This window comes from Epinephelus lanceolatus, chromosome 15 (assembly GCF_041903045.1).
Source record: "Epinephelus lanceolatus isolate andai-2023 chromosome 15, ASM4190304v1, whole genome shotgun sequence".
Taxonomy (NCBI): domain Eukaryota; kingdom Metazoa; phylum Chordata; class Actinopteri; order Perciformes; family Serranidae; genus Epinephelus; species Epinephelus lanceolatus.
The window spans coordinates 39,890,043-39,910,000 of record NC_135748.1 but is presented as its reverse complement, the minus strand read 5'-3'; the positions used below and the strand labels follow the sequence as shown (position 1 = coordinate 39,910,000).

General features: G+C 42.8%; 2 protein-coding genes across 2 annotated transcripts in view; one reads left to right on the top strand and one right to left on the bottom strand.

Moving 5' to 3' along the window:
- The window catches only part of drc2 (dynein regulatory complex subunit 2), an 11,837-nt gene extending 7,127 nt beyond the window's left edge, over positions 1–4,710 (top strand). Inside the window, exons 6-9 of the mRNA XM_033643440.2 lie at positions 1,723–1,851; positions 2,036–2,254; positions 2,337–2,462; positions 3,937–4,710. Of these exons, the coding sequence (XP_033499331.2) occupies positions 1,723–1,851; positions 2,036–2,254; positions 2,337–2,462; positions 3,937–4,215 (753 nt within the window). The 3' untranslated portion in view covers positions 4,216–4,710. The remainder of the gene's footprint in view (positions 1–1,722; positions 1,852–2,035; positions 2,255–2,336; positions 2,463–3,936) is intronic.
- Positions 4,711–6,446: 1,736 nt separating this feature from the next.
- Positions 6,447–19,958, bottom strand: part of strn3 (striatin, calmodulin binding protein 3) — a 37,705-nt gene continuing 24,193 nt past the window's right edge. The window contains exons 3-16 of the mRNA XM_033642567.2: positions 17,607–17,680; positions 17,121–17,199; positions 16,748–16,909; positions 16,221–16,359; positions 15,704–15,839; positions 15,089–15,228; positions 14,821–14,999; positions 13,225–13,272; positions 12,590–12,711; positions 12,212–12,379; positions 11,962–12,102; positions 11,715–11,822; positions 11,322–11,408; positions 6,447–11,104 (exon numbers count right to left, since the gene is read on the bottom strand). Coding sequence (XP_033498458.1) covers positions 10,935–11,104; positions 11,322–11,408; positions 11,715–11,822; positions 11,962–12,102; positions 12,212–12,379; positions 12,590–12,711; positions 13,225–13,272; positions 14,821–14,999; positions 15,089–15,228; positions 15,704–15,839; positions 16,221–16,359; positions 16,748–16,909; positions 17,121–17,199; positions 17,607–17,680 — 1,753 coding nt within the window. The 3' untranslated portion in view covers positions 6,447–10,934. The remainder of the gene's footprint in view (positions 11,105–11,321; positions 11,409–11,714; positions 11,823–11,961; positions 12,103–12,211; positions 12,380–12,589; positions 12,712–13,224; positions 13,273–14,820; positions 15,000–15,088; positions 15,229–15,703; positions 15,840–16,220; positions 16,360–16,747; positions 16,910–17,120; positions 17,200–17,606; positions 17,681–19,958) is intronic.

Sequence of the window (19,958 nt, the reverse complement as noted above, 5' to 3'; positions counted from 1 at the left end):
TACATGAGAAAACGATGTACGATGGTTCAACCTGACTGACAACGTAAAGACTCAAAGATCCCGCTGAGCAACAGCTGAATACGAAGAGAAGAAATCAAGTTTGAAGTCCAAAGTTACTTATTGGTCAAGTGAACAACAATTTTAAGAGCATCCACTGCCACTGAAATACTCGGGTCTCATACTCCCTCTCACATTGATTTAAATATGTACAAAAAAATTAAAATAAATAAATAAAATTTAAAACAACAACAATAAAATAATATAATAAATAACCATAAAACATTTAAAAAATTAAAAAAATAAAAATAATATAATAGATTAAAAAAATAAGAATAAAGATCGAACACTTATTCTTGAGAATTGGGACAAAACATGTCGTGCCAAAAAAGAACAGGTGACACATTATTTTAAAAGTAAAATATTTTTATGAAATAAATCTGATTTATAAATTATTTAATTATAATAATAATAATAATAATAATAATAATAATAATAATAATAATAATTTACTTTTTTCAACTTTCAAACTCGCCCTGAGCCAAAAAACATTCTGGTCCCAGACAAAAATTCACAACAATTAAAAAATGTGTTAAAGCAGAATCTAAAACCAACAGTACAAACTGGTCAGTGTGAAAATGTACCATTATAATCATCTTTGTTTTAAAGTACTGTTGTCCTGACACCAAGACGTCAAAGCTTGACCTCCTCTCTGTAGGCCATCTCATCGCCCTCTGTGATCAGGCCAATGATGGTCATGTCGTCTAGGGTTGCAGTGATAAACCGTTTTCAAGGTATACGGTGATTTTGACATTTGCTTATCTACAATATTGAAAACAAAATGCAGCTACACGTTGAATCTCCCTTTTATCTTAATTATTTTCAAGGGGAGACTTTATACACGAACTTCCATAAACACAATGGTTTCAAGTTTCAGTTATAGTAATAAAACGTTTCAATCAAGAATAACCCTTCTGTTTTCATTCCTTTAAGGCTCATTCTGACTGATAATAATATAAATTCTGTGATATGGTGATACTGTGAAACCGCGATATTTTCTGAGACAGTTATCGCACCATGAAAATCTCATGCCGTTGCAATCCAAATGTCGTCAGAAAACCCAATGATGGGAGTACAGGAGAGGGCCAAGCACACAGCCCTGGGGGGCTCCGGTGTAACGAGTCAGGGTGGAGGATGTGGCTGTGCCTATCCACACGGCCTGGGGTCTCCCAATCAGGAAGCTCAGACACCCATGTCTGTGAGCTTGATGACAAAACATCATAACACGATGCAACATCGGGAAAAGAAACTGGAAGCATAGCATCAAAATGTGCGCAGATTTAAACAGGAACAGATCCCAATAAAACTTCCAATAAGCTGGAATTAACTCAGCAAAGCTCTTCACAAGAGAAACAGATGGTTAGTCACTGCTGGAGTATCAGCTGAACACACTGTGGACTGACAAATCACAGTTTAAACCTCCTCAGTCTGACTGAAGAGAGATAACTCAATATTAAGAGCCCATGAGACACTGTGGAGACATCTACTCACTTCATTCTTCTTCTTTTCAAATGTCAATAAAACATCTGCTGTCTGAATTCTACTGTTTTATCTCTGTTACAAGAGTTACTATTGAAGTAAAGAAGAGAAACATCAACATAACAGTGGTGTTTGGTGTGTCCTGATCCGAGTCTCTGATTCGTCTCCTGTCTCTTCTGTGAAAAGGAAGCTGATATGATCCAGGAGAACACAGACAGGCCGGAGGAGGAGACCCCTCAGAACCAGGAAGCTGTGCAGCTCTGCAGCGTAGAAGCAGAGAAGCTCGGAAGAAGTCAACAGAAGAAGAAGCTGAAGGTCAGTGAAGACAACGTTTCTCTTGCATCACGAAACAGAAAACTTTAGACAGTAAATTAGACAAATTAAAGACAGATGAGTTTCATGTCCCTCGTATCCTGATCTTCTCCAGCTAGATGACATGTTGGATTAAAGTTTTAGGTCCAGAACAGATGATACAGCATCAGTCTCCTTCCTCTTTCAGGAAGACGTCGTCCGTCCGAGGGCGAGGCTGAACTCCAGTATGAGAGAAAACGAGTTGGTGGAACAAGATCTGATGGCCGACATCCGCCAGGTGAACAGGTGGACTCATGAGCTCCGGGATCGGCTGACTGAGGCTCGCGTGGCGGCCAGGAAACAGCTGACTGAGCTGACTGTCCAGAGCAACGAGGCTGCCAAGAAACTGCAGGCGGTCCTCGCCAAGGTGACACAAGGTCTCACGTCCTGTTTGTCCACAGCCGAGTCCTCTCTGTTCTCATTCATGTTTTCACTCTGCGCTGATCCAGGGTGGGAAGGTTTCACGAGTCGTCGCGATGTGTCACAAGCTGGAGAAGAACGTCTTAGTATCATTACCACCTCCAGAGGAAGTGAGACAGGAGAGAAGTGGACTTGCGATAGACGAACCTGTGCAGGTAGGATGTGATTCATGTGGACGTGCACCAAATACCTCTCACATTAACGTCACTCAAAACATGATAGTGGAACCAACAACACGCAGGTAGCTGTCACTAGCCCCTTTTACGCTGCTTCTCCAAGGCGGGAATTTCACACTGTTAATCTGCCTCTCCGTTCTTTATATAAGGTGCGATCGCAGATTTGGGGGACAGAGTTGGAGGTAGTAACACCCCCAAATCAACATCTGAATAAAAGGGACAGCCAGCAGGTCTTTATCTGGACACATTTTCCTCACAAATACAACATGCTAACATTTTTAGCACAAGGTAACGTAACAAAATTCTGCTCCATTACAACTCACAAGGTTCACTGACAAAACAATTGTCTTATACTAAACACGTTTTCCAAACAAATACAACATGCTAATGTTTTTAGCACAAGCCTATGGCATTTTACATTGTATAAATTAGCATAGTGGTTAGCGGACTTTTCCTCTACTCATATGAAGCCAGGGACAACAGCAACATTTAACAAACGTTACAAAATTCAGCTCCATTACAGCTCACAAGGTTCACTGACAAAACAACTGTCTTATACTAAACACATTTTCCAAACAAATACAACATGCTAACGTTATTAGCACAAGCCTATGGTATTTTACATTGTATAAATTAGCCTAGTGCCTAGGGGAGATTTCCTCTGCTTATGTGATAAATCACAGTAATTACATTTCTTCATTTCTGGTTACATTTCTCGGGAGGTGCCCGTCAGGCTACAGTGCAGGCTCTGTGTCGACGTAGGTATGGCGTCCATGCAGAAGTATAAATCCCGCTTTATGTGTACAATGCGTCAGCAGCATACAATAAAGCGCTGCTGACGTGTTTATGTCACACTGGAGGCTGACGCTGTGGTGTTACACATCACACCTCTTTTCCTTCCAGGTGTTGTTTAAAATCACATGCTGTAGCTGCACGATGCGGCCATTGTTTGGTTCTGTGTAAAAATGCAAAGGCAGCGTAAAGAAGGGACTCTGTAGTGGCCCCATAGCACCATCTCAGGACGACATGGGGCCGTTCAAGCTTTCACATTGGCCACCGTAATTAGCAGCCCATCTGCAACGAGCAGCATCGGAAAAACACTGATTATTTACCGTGAAACGTCTTTATTCAGTGTTTTTACTGGTTTAAATCACCTGGTCTGTTTGTTTTAAAGAGGAAGAGACCTCTGTGGATAATTCAGCTCCTGGTAAAAACCTCCTGAACAATAAACACTGAAAATGTAAAAAGAAAATATAACCGGAAGTCAAGTTTCAGCTGGTTGCAATCTGCAGTCCTCATCACTAGATGCCGATAAATCTACACGCTGCTCCTTTAAAGTGGCTGAAACACAAGTTTTTATAGTAACAAAGTGTAACATGATGATGTGAGTGTGTAAGAGGAAACAAAGTGGTGACCAGTAAACTGTTGCCTTCACTCACCTGTGTGTCTGCAGGAGATATCAGAGCTGCAGCAGGTGATGAGGAGCATCAACACGTCAGTGCTGCAGCGAGAAGCTCAGAGGAAACAGAAACGCGACCTGATGCAAGAGAACCAGCAGCTGAGGATTCTGCTGCGTCAGCACCTGGACGCCATGATGGTCAGCGACAGCGACATCAACACACCCCACGCTCTGCTCAACGTGTACAGGGCCCCGGCCACAACGGCTCCCCATGTCACCGACAGACGCCACAATGTCATCGAGGCTGTTTACGTCGTACAGCACTCACTGTGACAGTGTTACTGCAGAGCTGAGACGAGACTGGATCAGAAGCAGCTGCTGTGATTCAACAAAATATAAACTGTGTCTGAAAACACTATATGACCAGAAACAAATAATTTCGTTTCAATAATTGTGTTTTCTTTTCTTTTGTCTGAAACAAGTCATTGGGTCTCATTAATGAAACGTGAGCAAAACACGTGTATTGCAACATTCATGAATGTTAGTAGCTCCGATATTTTCGTAGGTACTACTGAAATCTACACCTGCTTCTGACTGCTCGTAGTGCGTCTGTAAATAAGAGATCAAACATAAATTTTGCTGTGCTGTGTTCCGTTCACAATACACAGATGACTTTGAAACACACGAGTTAAACATGACAAAAGATCAAAAATATGACACATTTAGATACATCAGTTGGCATTTAGCAGATTTAATCTTCAGATTAAGGTTCGCAAAAATGTGAATGAGTTATTTAAATAGATTAAAAATGTGTTTTCTACTTTTTTGACATCCTGTTCCCACGTGATTCACTCAGGAAAGAAGTCCACAAATGTATCTTCTGTTAGAGTGGTGAGACTGTGAGAGCCACGTTACTGACCAAACACTGAGCTGTCAGTGATGGCTGTTAAAATATACAGCGATTTATCACTTCATATAACACGTACATCACTGTGCCGTCTGAGTTTGATACTGAGTGCTCCAGTGGAGGCATGTGACTGTGGCTGAGAAGAGCCTCCTGTAGCTTGTGTTGAGTTTAAGATATTACAATACCAGTACCCTTAAGGTGATCCTGATACTAACAGAGTATCTGATATGTTTTCTCTACTTCCATACACATCATGTGAATGGAAGCAGTCAGTTGTGTAAAATGCCACCAGGCCCATGTTTGGTCCCCCCTCTGTTGGGGTACCTAGCACACAGATCTGGTACTAAAAGGTGGAGCTGTGAACACTGCAGTCTGATTGGTCAGTAGAGGACGGTCACTCTGCTCAGGGCTGAGTTGTGGCTGGTTTTGAGGCTCATGTAACCACTGTTCATACTGTGGAGTTTTATTAGTAAACTGTAACTATAAAATGAAAGGATGTTTTGCTGCCTCTCACAGCAGCTGGAGTCTGAGAAAAAATAACTTCATTCACTGGGCCGACTGCCGGTGACTTTTAAGGTGGAACGTTAACTTGTAATGTTACTCAATGCATGAGTTGATGACGTGAATCCATCAGCACACCTTAAATTTCACTGTGACAACTTTGACCATCACTTTAGTTTTTATATGACACACACTTTTAGTAATGACTTTAAAAATATAAATTAATTTGGAGCGGATTATGTGAAGGTCATATATTCTAATCCTCACTTCCTGTGGGCTACAGCAACACTAAACCCCTGAGCTTGCCTGAGAAGGACTAAATGCACAAAGCTGCTATTTTTAAATATCCCATGGAGAGAGACTCTCACTGCAGCCTGTTCTATTTTGTTGTGAAAATGTGGGCGTGCAGCCTCGTTCTGTGGACGATAAACCAGGTGCAGACTTCCATCTGTGTCACCGCTGATGAGGAAATACAGCGAGTGCTGGACGGAGCAGTGAGTGACAACAACCCCGCCCACATTTAAGAGGACTGTCTGAACAGACCGAGGGTCTAGGTACCATGTCTGAAGGGTTACTGCTGGTACTGAAAGGGTTTGACAGAATCAGGGTTGTACTTTAAATTACATTGTGTAAAACAAAATTTTCACTTTTCCAAGACTTTTAAAGGACCCAAAAAAATGTAAGCGAGTGGGTGTACATGAGGAGAGTGATGGATTGAGGGGGGTGAAAATGAGGAAATGTCTGTGATGGTAAATTAAATGTCACACATGGATGCATATTAAAGCAACATTACATCAGCTACAGAAAACAAATTTGCTTTTACGTTAAATTTCATGGAAGATTATCCACGAAAGATTACTGTAACTATTTCATTACACACAACAAAATTCCATGACTTTTTCAGGCCTGGAAAATGTGATTATGAAATGAGTTTTCCGGGTTTTCCATGACTGTGGGAACACTGTATTTTGATTTTTCTGACTGGCTTTTGATTTCTAAATTTAAAAAATGAACCATATTTTACTAATGTGTCAAACTTTGCCTCAACTTTTCCTCTGGGATCCATTTCCTGAGGCGTTTCACGCAGCGATGAAGGTTTCCATAGAAACCACGTCGGTGTGTTCACACAGAATGATGAGCGGAGCAGCAGCGTCTGTACAGGTACACCATTTAATAGTTATTATAGACATTTTATATACATTTCAACAGTTGTATTCTGCTATGTGGTACAATCTTTAAAATCTGCTGTTTCATAGTTTGTAAATCAAAAAAAAAAAAAAAAAACTTACAAAACTCATCAAAACTCGCAAACTGATCAGAACTTTTTTTTTCCATTTTTTGGAAGACTAGAAAAAATACTTTTTATTGTATTAATCATGCATTACACAAACAAAAAAAGAGTCTTTAGTTACACAGTAAGTTGTAGCGTGGGTGAAGAGAAAAATAAAGATTTTGTTTGTGATCGATCAGGAGACGCTCAAATCCCTTCAGTTACAAAAAAAAATTAAATTAGAACAAACCGCAACGATGAAATAAAACTCGCTGTGTGTCAAAACAGGTCAGAATGTTCAGCCAATCAGGTGGCAGCTGTTCGTTTTTAAAACCTGCCCCAGGAGGCGTCTGATTGGACGGTTTCTCCTGGAGCTCAAACAGGTACTTCTTTCCTTATAAGGAAAACAAATGATATAAATAACTTCTGCTTGTTGAAGCTGTGATGAAGAAAAGTCAAATGATCTCAACGTGAAGACAAAACTCACACAGTGATATGAGGAGGAGGAGGAGGAGGAGGAGGAGGGTGTCACACCTGCAGTTTCTCCCAACATGGGACCGTTGTCAGTTTTTACTGCAGCAGCATCTTCTGATTACAGAGACCTGTGGTGCGTTCAGGTACCAATTGTAAAGCCAATTACCACAAGTTAGTGGGGTTTAAAAAGTTAGAAAAGATCTGCAGAAAGTTCTTATTTCTGTTGTGATGAATCTTTTTATATAAATAAAACACGTTAATCTTTGTGTGTCTGCGAGGACAGGTGGTGACAGATAGACAGAGCTCGTAGGTTTCTCATCTTCCTCGGCCGAGGCTCAACACTCCTCAGCAGCTCCTCCCTCTCGTTGCTATGGAGGCCCTTTCCACCAATGTGATGGGAAATAAAAAGATCCTGTGAGTTATTAAAATGAGAAACTCTCAAAATAATGAGTTGATCTAAAAAATAAATGACTAGCCTATTTTAAAATAATAACTGAGAATCTTTCTAAAAAAGACTTATAATACGAGTTAGTATTGCAAAATAATGGACTTACTGAAAATGACTTAATTTGACAAAGTAATGACGTAATATCTCAAAATGACTGAGTACTGCAACATAATCAGAAACTTTCTCAAAATTAAAACTTGCTATCAAAATTAATTTAGTATCTCAAAATGAAGTCTGTCATTATTTTGAGATACTAAGTCAGTTTTGATAAACTAAATTATGATGCAATACAAAACAAGATGTAGTAATTTAGCGAAATTACGTCATTATTTGAAGATACTAAGTGAATGTTTTGGTAAGCTATTTTGAGATAGTCATTTTAAAATACTAAGTCATTATTTCGGGAAACTAAGTCACTATTTTGAGATACTAGGTCATTATTTCAAGATACTTAATCTTTATTTTTGTGAGTCATTATTTTGTTAAGTTGGCATTTTGAGATAGTAAGTAACTCTTTAGAGATACTAAGTCATTATTTTGAGAAGCTAAGTCATTATTTTGAGCCAGTAAGTCATTAACTTCAGATAAGTCATTATTTTGAGATACTAAGTCTTTATTCCAAGATACTAAGTCTTTATTTTGAAATACTAAGTCATTACTTTTGTTAAGTCAGCATTTTGAGAGTGAGTCATTAATTTGAGATACTAAGTCATTATTTCGAGATACTGGTCAGTAATTACTTTGAGACAATGAGTCATTATTTCCAGATACTGAGTCATTTTGAAAAATCACATCATTTATTTGGTAAGGCATGTTTTTGAGATACTAAATCATTATCTTGAGATCATTCTTTATTATAATTTTTCTGAATTTAAGTCATTATTTTGGGAAGTCATTAAAAGATACTAAGTCATTTTTTTTAGATAATTATTTTGTAAAGTCATTAATTTGAGATATTTTTAAGATACTAAGTCATTTTGAGGTACTTTAGATATACTTGAGATATTAAGTCATTTTGTTAAGGTGGAGGAAAAATATCGACAGTTGAATTTACAGTTGAAAAAAGCGAATAAATCGCAATATATTTTATCACAATACTCAACATGTGACTTTAGCATCATGATAATATCGTATCGTGGGGACATTTAAATAAATTCTCTCACTATATTAACTTCCAGGATCTTTTTTTTCCCCATCACACTGGCAGCAATGGGCTTCCGTACTACTCTCCTTTACTTTCTACATGACGTGACACCTCCACTGAGATGGAGGTCGATGGCAGGACTGGACGGGAGTGAGGACCCAGAATCCTCCTCGGTGCCGTTAACGAGACGTTTCCACGTTTATAAAAACGATTATAAAAACTAGATTTATTTTACACAAACAGAAAACGTCCATACGTAACTACAGTAACGCCGACGCCTGAATCCTTCGCTCCGTGGTTTAAACGCAGGGCTCTGTTGGGCCCGCCAGGGGCTGAGGTGGGGGATGTATTAACCAATCCTCTGTTCCCATCAGGACAGACATCCAATCAGCTCACACCTCGTCAGAGAGAAACAGAAAAGCTGATTTTTAACCCAACATGGTCGTTCATGACGTGTTTAGAAACAAAACCGACACGTGATGTTCAGTTTCTTTAACTTTGATATATTTTAACCTCTTAATTATTTAATCCTCTTAAAACACTGTAAAAAGTCATTTTTCTTGACGCTTAACTGCAGAATTTAAAATTAAAAACTTAAATACAACAAAACCTCGACGGGTTAAAACACCAAACGTTCTGTTCCTTGGTTATAAGCAGCTTCCTCTTCTCTCTGCTGCAGCTGGAGACGCTTTAAAGGAAAAATCCCCCTCAGATCTTCTTCTTCTGCTGTTCAGCAACACGTTTCAGTGATTACACTGTAAAGTGTCGTTCTTCTGGCTGATGCTTCTCGGTGTGACTTAATACTCGTTTCCTGTAGTTTTACTTGTGTATCGAGGTGAAGTCTAACAGCAGCGACAGACAGAAACACTACAAGTTTCAGCAGGTGTCAGCGCACCTTCTGCACCTTTAAAACAGATATTTAAATCTTCGTTAATGGAGGAGGAACTGCAGCAGCAACACGTGTCAGTGCTCAGTGACAACAGCACCAGTTCCTCTGTGGATGTTAAAGTTTGACTGTTGTAGCAGCGTTTCTAAGAAATTTTGGGGGAAAAAAACACAAGACATCAAAAATGAAAGCGGTCTTTTCTCTGTTCGGACCCCAGAAGTTATGGCAGTGTAATTTGAATTACTGTGAGGTAACGTTGCATTCAGGTGATAAAACTCAGACAAGTAATTGTGAGCATGAAAAAATGTCATCTTGAAGTTTTGATAGCTATGATACGTCATATGACACAAAAAGAAGCGCCAACAAACAGCTGACACTGTAACAGGAGGTTTTCATGCACTGACTGTTGAAGTGCAAAGAGTCATGTGATGAGTGGATGGTTTGAATAACTTCCTCTGAATTAACCGTTAACTTCATGCTGCTAATAATCGTGCAGGTCCTCATTGCAGCACCGCCGACCTCACGAGGACAAGACACTGGCCATGGACGACAGCGTCCCTGAGTCCAGCGAGGACTTTTGTTGGGTCCCTCAGTTTCATCTCGCCATCAAATAAAGACCGAAAACTTGGAGCTTTACATCAGATGTGAACCGTCAGTGTCGATGAGCAGATCACACGAAGGTCAGTGAACACACCAGAGAGAAAAGGCAGGACTCTGATACGGAGGTGATGTCTCGGTGCAAAGACAGAACGAAGATCTGGCTCTGAGTCTGAGGCTCAGACACAAAAACCTCAAACTGTCTCTGATGTCAAACCTCGAACTGAAACACCTGGATGTGACGTCACTGTCGTCCACAGAAGAACAAGAAGAAGAAACAAGTGAGCGCAGAACGTCACAGAGAGACGACTCTGGGGGATTTTTCCTTTAAGTATATCTCTGCTCCTGCTGTCTGAGGGTCAGGAGGTCAGACTAGTGTTAACACGAGGGGAGGGGGAGGGGACGGGGGGTTCATGTAGTGTCATCGTGACTCTGCAGACCGGGACAGATGACATCACAGGACAGGTAAGCTGCTCAGTGTCGACCTGCAGGGTTTAAACAACGTTTCCACAACGTTTCTGCTGCTGAACGTCTCTCAGTCTCTTCAGTCAGTCGGAGGGAGACGGCACCTCTTAACTTAAACTGTGTGTGTGTGTGTGTGTGTGTGTGTGTGTGTGTGAGTGATTGTGTGTGTTCAGCCGTCTGATGGAGGTGCGCTCACCTCATCAGTCTCTCATTAATATATAATCTGTGTTCAGAGACCTGAACAGACCTGAATACTGTTTGTGTGTGAACAGACGAGCCTGACTCTCTTTATCTCTTCATCTCTGTCAGTCTGTGTCTCTCGCACCACGGTCTTCCTCTTCTCCTCCTCCTCCTCCTCATCTACACGTAGACCCTGGCAAGGGCGTCGGCTCCGGCGGAGGCGATGTAGGCCTTGGAGGGGTGGAAGGCCACGTCGTAGATGGCCTCCTCGCTCTTCTTACGATGAGCTGTAATCTCCTGAACGCACGTTTTACTGTCCAGGTTCCACAGACGAAGGGAGCAGTCGTGACCTGAGGAGGAGGAAGAGGAGGAGGATGTGGAATGAAGGAAAAGGGAGGTGGAGGGGGAGGAGGATGTGGAATGAAGGAAAAGGGAGGAGGAGGAGGAGAGACAAGTAGGAGGAGGATGGGGGAGGAAGAAGAGTAAACATTTTGAGTTCAAACACATTATTAGGATTAATATCAGTGAGAGTTCATGTGTGAAGCAGCTTCCTGTGTGTTTCCTTACTTCCGGACATCAGGTAGATGCCATTAGGATCCACAGCCAGACTGGTGACTGCGTCCAGGTGAGCTACCATGGCATGGATCACTTTACCTGCACACACACATACACACACAGTCAAACAGACAGGTAAACACTAGCACTCTACAAATAATCACCTTTGTATCGAAACAACGGAAACAACTTTTTTCTGCAATGTTCTGAAACAGTTTTATTTCAACGCAAATCTGAACTGGGCTTTAAGCAATGGAAACACGATTCTTATTTTTACGTGATTATACACTAAAGAAAAAATACTTATTTTGTTTCTGCCAGTATTCCCCCCTGAATCCTTCACACTGGACTTTTAACCAGCAGAAGTCCCACTGAGATTAAAAACCTTCTGAGAGACAGACTCACCTGACTTGTTATCGTAGAATTTGATGTGTCTGTCTTCATGAGCCGTGATGGTGACCGGCAACGTGGGATGACTGACCACCTTGTTGATATGATTCGACCCCGGGAGGGCTGCGAATTCAAAGAAGAAGAAAAGACGACGATGAGGAGGAGAGAGAAGACAATTAAATCCATTATTTTTGTACAAATTCCAATTATTACTACAGATTTTAATTTATTTTTTGTGTGTGTGTTTTTGTGTGTCTCTTACTGCCTTCTCCCTGCCCCTTCAGCACCAGTGCATTCTGGGAGGTCTCCAGGTCATACACCACCACGTCTCCGGTGTTAAACGATGCCACCATGTGGGCAGGGTCACACCCGTTAAAGTCCACCGATGTGGGGACCCCGTGCTCTGCGAACACACACACATTCACGTTAATAAGCTTCTGTTCCAGTGGTGGCCTCAGTGGACGCTCTCCGTCCTCCAGGGGACGCTCTCCATCTCCATCTTCTGTCCTCACCCTTGTTTGTGTTGAAAGTGCTGATGCAGGGGTTCTTCTCCGTCGGGTTCCACAGTTTCACCGTTCCGTCGGCTGAGCAGGACAGAAGGCGGTTCTTGATGCCGCTGTAAGCCAATCCCCACACAGCATCTGTGTGCCCCAACCATGACCCCGCCAGGACGCTGGGATCTGATTGGATGAGAGAAGAGAGAGAGGGGAGGGGTCTGTTATTGTGCAGCATGGTTTAGATGCACAGATCTGACTTAATCAGTCACACACAGTGTTCCTTTAAGAGTTCAGGTTATAGTTAGTATTTCACTGAGGTGTCCCACCAGAACTACGTGTGTGTGTGTGTGTGTGTGTGTGTGTGTGTGTGTGTGTGTGTGTGTGTGTGTGTACCGTAGGTATCGTAGGGGTCGACATTAGAGCTGGGGATGTTCCACCACTGGATGGTCGAGTCAATGCCTCCACTGAAACACTGTTCACCACTGGACGTCATGGCCAACGACAACACTGGACCACTGAGGACAGACAGACAGATTAGAGAGAGACACACAGAGACAGAGAGACAGAAGGGCAGAGGGAGGCAAATACAGACAGACAGAGAGACAGAGTGAGAAAGAGACAGGGTGAGACAGACAGAGTGATAGACCGAGACAGGAAGAGACAGAGGGAGACAGCCAGAGAGAGAGACGGAGACAGAGAGAGTGAGAGAGAGAGACAGAGACACACACACACACACACACACACACACACAGATAGAGACAGGAAGAGATAGACAGAGACAGTCAAAGAAAGAGACAAACAGCCAGGGACAGACAGAGTGACAGAGAAACAGGGGGAGACGGAAAGAGACAAACAGATAGAGACAGCCAGAGATGGACAGAGTGAGAGAGACAGATCATTCCAAAGGTTTGTCATGGTTCTGTTCCTCATGTTTACCTGAGACATCATCTACAAGCCTGAGTGGATACTGTTGTACTCACTGTTACATTACCTGTGTGTGTGTGTGTGTGTGTGTGTGTGATACATACACATGGGCTCTGAATGTATAGACTGGCTCCACATCAAAAGAGGCACTTCTGTAAAACACAAAGAAACATACAGACTGTAACTAAACACATCATCATCATCATCATCATCACAGCCTCCCTCCTCCTCCTCTCTGTCCCTGGAGAGTAAAGCCGCTGGGAGCTGAGCTGTGCTGCAGTGGATCCTGAGGGGAGGTGTTTGCAGGGATTATTTGTGGGACACTGATGTGTCTGTGTTTGAAGTTGGGCTCAATAGTGTCAGAGGCGCCGCGCTGACGAGGAAATGAGATGCAAATACTGAAGGATCTGTCAGGTCTGAGGAAGAGAAAGAGGGGATTTTCCTCTGAAGCAGAGAGAATCCAGCAACGAGGAAGTGAAGGAAACACTGTCTGTGATTCTCCGTTAATACAGCATCAAGTACCGACAGAGGAGGAGGAAGTAATCAGATACTTCAACATCAAGTTTCCACTGTGAAACACTGTGGATGGTACCAATAGAACGGTTCTGTACTGTCCCCATATTTGGTCCCCCCTCTGTTGGGTGCCTGGCACACAGATCAGCAGTTCGATCCCGGCTCCTTCACTCTGCATGTCGAGGTATCCTTGAGCAAGATACTGAATCCCAAATTGCTCCCGATGGCTGTTTCATCGGTGTGTGAGTGTGTTAAAACTGAGTAGCAGGTGGCACCTTGTATGGTAGCCTCAACCGCCAGTGTGTGAATGGGTGAATGTGACTTGTGGTGTAAAAGCGCTTAGAGTGGTGAGATGTCTGGAGAGGAGCTATACAAGTGCAGATCCATTTACCATCTGGTACATGACTGTTTTTCTCAGTCTGGCTTTGAAGAGAGTGATGTCACGGCTTCATTTCCCTGTCCGAAATCACTGTCTCAAAGAAAGGTATGGCTGCGAAAATATTCTTAATATAATGCACACTTAAACTGATTTTTTAAGGCTTCTGAAATATGTTTTGCTGCTGCCCATGTTGCTTTGATCGTTGATGATCATTTGGAGGGTGACATATTCCTTTAACTTTGAATTCTGACGGTTAATTTTCACATGGCAGCATTAATTCTGAGGAGCAACAGTTCCTCCCAGAAGGCTTTGGCAGTGGGCCAGTTGTTGATAAATTAAACCAGGCTGCAGAGCTCATAATGCAAATGAGAAAGCAGCCTGATGAGCCTCTGAACTCATTAACATCCATCAGTTTGGTTTCCCAGTAAGTTATATCTACACTGAACAAAAAAACTGTGGATGAGAAGACGACTGTGACAAAACTGTTGAAGTCTCTGGAAATACAAACCATCAAAATATTTATTCCAGCATCACCCGTAGGTGTCTAACAAAGGATGTGACCCTCATGTTTAAGTTCCCCTGTACGATGGAGTAATAACTAATAAATAATAAATGCCAATCACACAGTAGAGAGGCTGTTTCCTGGGCTCTTTAAACATGAGAGGTCCAGATTCAGGTCATGGTCGACCATCTGGACTCAACACCAACTACAACCACGTCACCTGAGAGACCTGACATGAGGTGAGCTGCTTAAAAAAATGTAGTTTGACCGCAGCTACAGTAACACTTGGTTAGGTGTGTAACTCACTTTTTGGCAGGGACGGTCTTGGTAAGGTTCCACAGTTTGAGGGTGTGGTCCTCAGACACGGTGACCAGACAGGGCTCCACAGGGTGGAAGGCCAACGCTCGGACGCCGTCAAAGTGGCTCCGCAGCGTGTACTTGGGGTTCCATGTCTTCCTGAACGAAGACTCCTTACTGGACGGCAGCTGAGGTCGATAATAAACGATAGGTGAGGTCATTAAATGTGTCAGTGACTGTGTCCTGAACTACAGCTGTGGTTTTGTTTGTGTCTTACATCGTAGCTGTAGTCTGTTTCGTCGTTGGTGACGGTGAGGTCAGCGAGGTCGCCCAAACCCAGCACGCTCTCCAACACGTCGTCTGAACCCCCCAGCAGGAAGGACTTCCCCCCACCAGGAGGAAACGGAAGAGGCTCCGCTGCAGACACAGATATTACACCTTAGCTTTCTTTCTGTGACAGAATCTTACACTAACAGCAGAATCCCTCATCATCCTCACACGTACACATATACAATTTTCAACGTAAACTATTATTTAAAAACAATCATGGGCAGCCTCATAAATAATGAATCAAATCTGTCACAGTAGGATTAATTACATAAATCACATATCCAAGTTGCGCAGAGATTTCCAGCCTGAATGTGATGTTACTCTTTGTGTTAACAGAATCTGATTGGCTGATTATTTTCTTCCAGCAGTCTACTTCGTTGTAAGTAGCTTGCAGAGTTCACTGGTACCGCTCATTTGTGACTGGACGGACACCACTTCCTCTAAGAAGTCCTGTATCTCTGCCAAGTACGGACCAAACCATCTCACCGAAGTGGAAAACAATCCGAAGTCCAAGTCAACCAAACTAAACATCACAGGAGTGAAAATGCCTCGTGTCTCTCACCCCACTCTGTCCCGTCTCCGGAGCTCCGAGCCTCGCCTGCTCCCTCGCCATCCTCCGCCGTCACCAGGAAGTCAAACTCCTTCAGAGCCTCCTCCGTGTCGGCGTCATCCTCTGACGCCAAGCCCTCGTTCCCCACCTGCAGGAGGACAAACACATTGTTAGAGCTGCAAAAAATCAGTCAATTAATCAATTATTCAGTCGGCAGGAAATTAATCAGCTACTACTTTGATGATCAGTTGTTAGAGTCTTTTTTCAAGCACAAATTGTGATGTTTCCTGGTTCTCATATATGACGATTTGCTGCTTTCCTTGGTCCTACATTACAGTGAATTTAATGTTGGCTGATAAAATAAGACATTTCGGCTCGAGGACATGCTGAGAGGCTTTTCTCACTGTGCATCAATGATGTGTAGAACAAACGATTCATTGATAAAATAATCTACAGATCAGTCTGTAACGAACAGAATCATGAGTTGCAGCCTGATATAGATATATTTGAAACGTGTGTGTGTGTGTACCTTGGTCTTGTGTTTCTTGGCTCGGTGGTGTTTGTCGGTGCTGATGTCGTCCATCAGGTCTCCCTCCTCATCCTCGTCTTCGTCGCTGTCCTCTGCGTTCTCCAGGAAGTTGAATGTCTCCAGAACGTCTCCTGGACTCCTGGACACAAAAACACAACTAGAGTCACCACCTCGCGTTTGTACTTCTCCATGAACCTGTCAAGTTTCTCTGACAGTTTCCATCCATGTCTGTGAACATGTCAATGCTTCACACACATCATCTCCCCTGACAGCACAGGTATACAAACACAGACCATAGACTGTATAAAATAATGGATGCAGCTACTGTGACGTTCCCCACTGGTTTGTGGACGGCTGTTTTAAAGCAAAGGATTGACTCGTTTGAGAGCCAGCCTCAAGTGGCCTTTAGAGGAACTGCAGTGTTTGGCACTTCTGCAGTGGCTTCGTTTTTAAGCTACAGAGGTTGCTGCTTGGTATAAACAGTGTGTGACCTCTGACACCTGGTAACTGTGCGTGTGTTTGTGTACCTCTTGCTGTCCTTGCGGCGCTCTGTCCCGTTGATCAGGTGCTGCAGGTTCTTGTTCTCCACAGATCCGTTCTGCTCGGAGCCCGACAGGCCGAGCAGAGAGCGAACCCTCTGAGTACGAACGTCCAGGATGGTGTCTGTGTATCCTACTTCCTGCAGGTACCTAGACACACACAGAGGTTTAAACATTAGTGAACAAATCTAATTGGTTTTTCATTATCTATTCTGACCTTGTACAAAGTATTTGGTGAATAAATGCAGGTCTAGTTGTGAAGCAAATTCCGGTGATCTTTCTCTAAATCCAGCTCAAACTCAACACGTCATCTCCGCTCCAGGCAGAAGATTTAACACTGATATGTTGTGAGCGTTCTTACTGTCTGAGTAGTTGTCTTCCTTGTTTCCAGGTGAGCTGACTGTTGGCAGGAACAGCAGAGACCTCTGAGTCTTTGGTGTCTAACCGACAAACACACACAAAACAGGAATATAGGAAACAGTGAATAATACGACAGCACCCGCAGGACGCCGTCAGATAAGTGACAGTGAAGTGATTCCTTTCCCAAGTTCATACCAACATTACTAATGAAATTCAAGGAGTTGGAGTTCATTTTCAAGCACTATATTTTTCATTTTCAAGGGCTTTACTGAAAGGAACTTATACATTTTCAAATATAATTTTTTGGCAGGTGTCAGGACAGAAAGTGGGATTGAAGAAGAGAAGAAGAGGAGGAAAAAAAGCTGAGAATCGTAGAGAGAACAGATTAAAGGCGAGAAAGATCAGAGTGTAACAGTATTACAGTAACAGCACATGAAGACAGTCTGACGGCAGGTTAACAGACACAAACAAGTTGTTCTTTAATCACCTGATTCAAAGCTTGGCATCTTCATCTCCCCTTGGTTTAACTCCGTCCCATATTTTAACTTGTGGTATTTTGCTCTGAGGAGAAAACAACAAAAATATATTTAATCATTTAAACATCAAACAGCATCTGTGTTTAGTTTGTTGCTTTCATTTTTCCTCATCTACATCTCTTTGATTTTTAAAAATCCTTCATATTACGGACACATTGTCATGGGTGGTGCGAGAATGAATAGTCTGGAGGGGCGCTCTGCTGTATCATCAGCTGTCCATGCTCACACAAGGGTACGCTCGAGCATTTCTTTCCGTCATAATGGGTTGTTCAATTTTTCACGAAACATCATGTTTCATAAGCTCTTCATTCTAATATAAAAACCTGGAGGCTTTACTGGAGAGGAAGCACATGTTCAAGGCTCCACATCCAGGTGTGTGGACACTAGAGGACAGCAGACAGTGGGCGCAGACTCCGCAGACCTCCCACCCACTCTCCGGTTCTCTGGCATGCTCCAGGGACGCTGGCTTAACTCTCAGCCCCCTGGCTGTGCCCCACAGCCCCTACGCAGCTTCCATCAAGCCCCACTGACCCAGGCTTTGCTCTGCTTCTCTACAAAAGAACCAGAGGGAGGGAAGGAGTTCTGCGAGGTCCGTGCCCACCTCAGAGGGCCCTCTGTCGGCTTTTTTCCAGTGTCCACATACCCCTGGATATGAAGCTGTGGACTTAATCATTTTTTGGAAAAGAGTTTGTGCTTCTGCTCTCCAAACATTTGTTCTCTCATGCCACGCCAATCACAGCGGGATCCATAGATGCTTTAAATGACTGAAGGAAATTTGTATCTCCTCGACAAATGATTCAAATCATCAACATTTAAACTTCAGACACGAATGATTCTTGCTTATAAATCAGTTTCAGAGCTGAGTGTGACTGTTAACAGTGAGCTGCAGGAACTTTCTGCACAGCACTTCCTGCAGGTAGATGATTCACCTGAGAGCTAAAGGTCTCATGACTTCCTGCTGATTCTTCACATTTCTCCTCTGCTGCTGTTTCGTGTTTATTCTAACTGATACCAGCTGTTGACAAAACTTGAACCTGGTGCATTATTTACTGCGCTGAAGGATCGTCCGTGTTCATAAACAATGTTAAAGGTTTTTTTCCTGAGTGGGTTCGAGGACAGAGGGATGTCGTATGCTGCAAAGCCTTCTGACGCAAATTGTGATTTGTGATATTGGGCTCTATAAATAAAACTGAATTGAGCCACACATCTCTTCACTGCTTGAAGGTATACTCTGCAGGATTTTCCTTAAAAAAAAAAAACAAAAAAAAAAACAATGTACAGATTCATACAGAGGTAATCCCTCCCAGTCATCACTTATGACTCACTCTCAGTGTGTGCTGGTGTATTTATCTGCAGGAATGATGGAAACCACACAGAAGAAAGCAAATATAGTGAATGAGAGTGAACCTGGGGTTGGTTTTTACTTTCACTGCCAATTCCTGCATCAACTCATAAACGCAGCACAACTGATGACTAAAGCCTAGTTCACATTACACAATTTTCACCGCGATTTTGATGTCGCAGAGGATCTTGAGAGCCACCTTGGGTCGGAGGTGAGTCGGCAGATAGTCTGCCACGACGAGTCCTCATGTGTGAACAAGCCTACAAGCAAGTCGCCCCCTCGTCTGCAACTGGGACTGGATATCTGGCATGCTAGAAAACTGGAGAAGGCTGACACGACTGACAAAGAGCATCAGCCAATGAGAGGTGGGTTACGTCCCACGTCAGCACGCAGGAGGACAGAAGAAATGTGAGGAGGACAAGCCGCAGGGTTGCCAGTTGCCAGGTCCACTTATTAGCCGCGACTTTGGGCTTGTTTCTAAAGTGGAGTTGCTTATTTGGGCTTGCTCTCTAAACGTCACCTTCCTCTATATATATCCGTCAGAAATCAGAAATTGAGGACAAACTTATTGTTGCCGTCTGCGATTACTCAGAGCTCTACGGCTCAACATCAGTGCTGCACAGAGACAGAACAGAAAAGAAGAAGGCTTAAACATTAGTGAGTGAAGCCACAGGACTACATGGTGAGATCTGAAAATTGGTAAATGTGACTTGCGGAAACTATTGTGTTGTGCTGCTTCTTAGCAAAAACCCTTGAGTAATTTAAGTTGGACTTTTATTGTGAAAGGTAAACAACAGGGAGAAGTAAAGCAGGAATATGTTGCTATGACAGTATGTAACACAATGAGTGTTGTCATTTTAGTTCACGCTGGTTCAGAGCACGGAAATTTCATGTTCACCATGTTCATCACTTGATTCCTGCTGTGAGTTGTGCTTTACTGCAAACCAAATTGCCGTCAGCT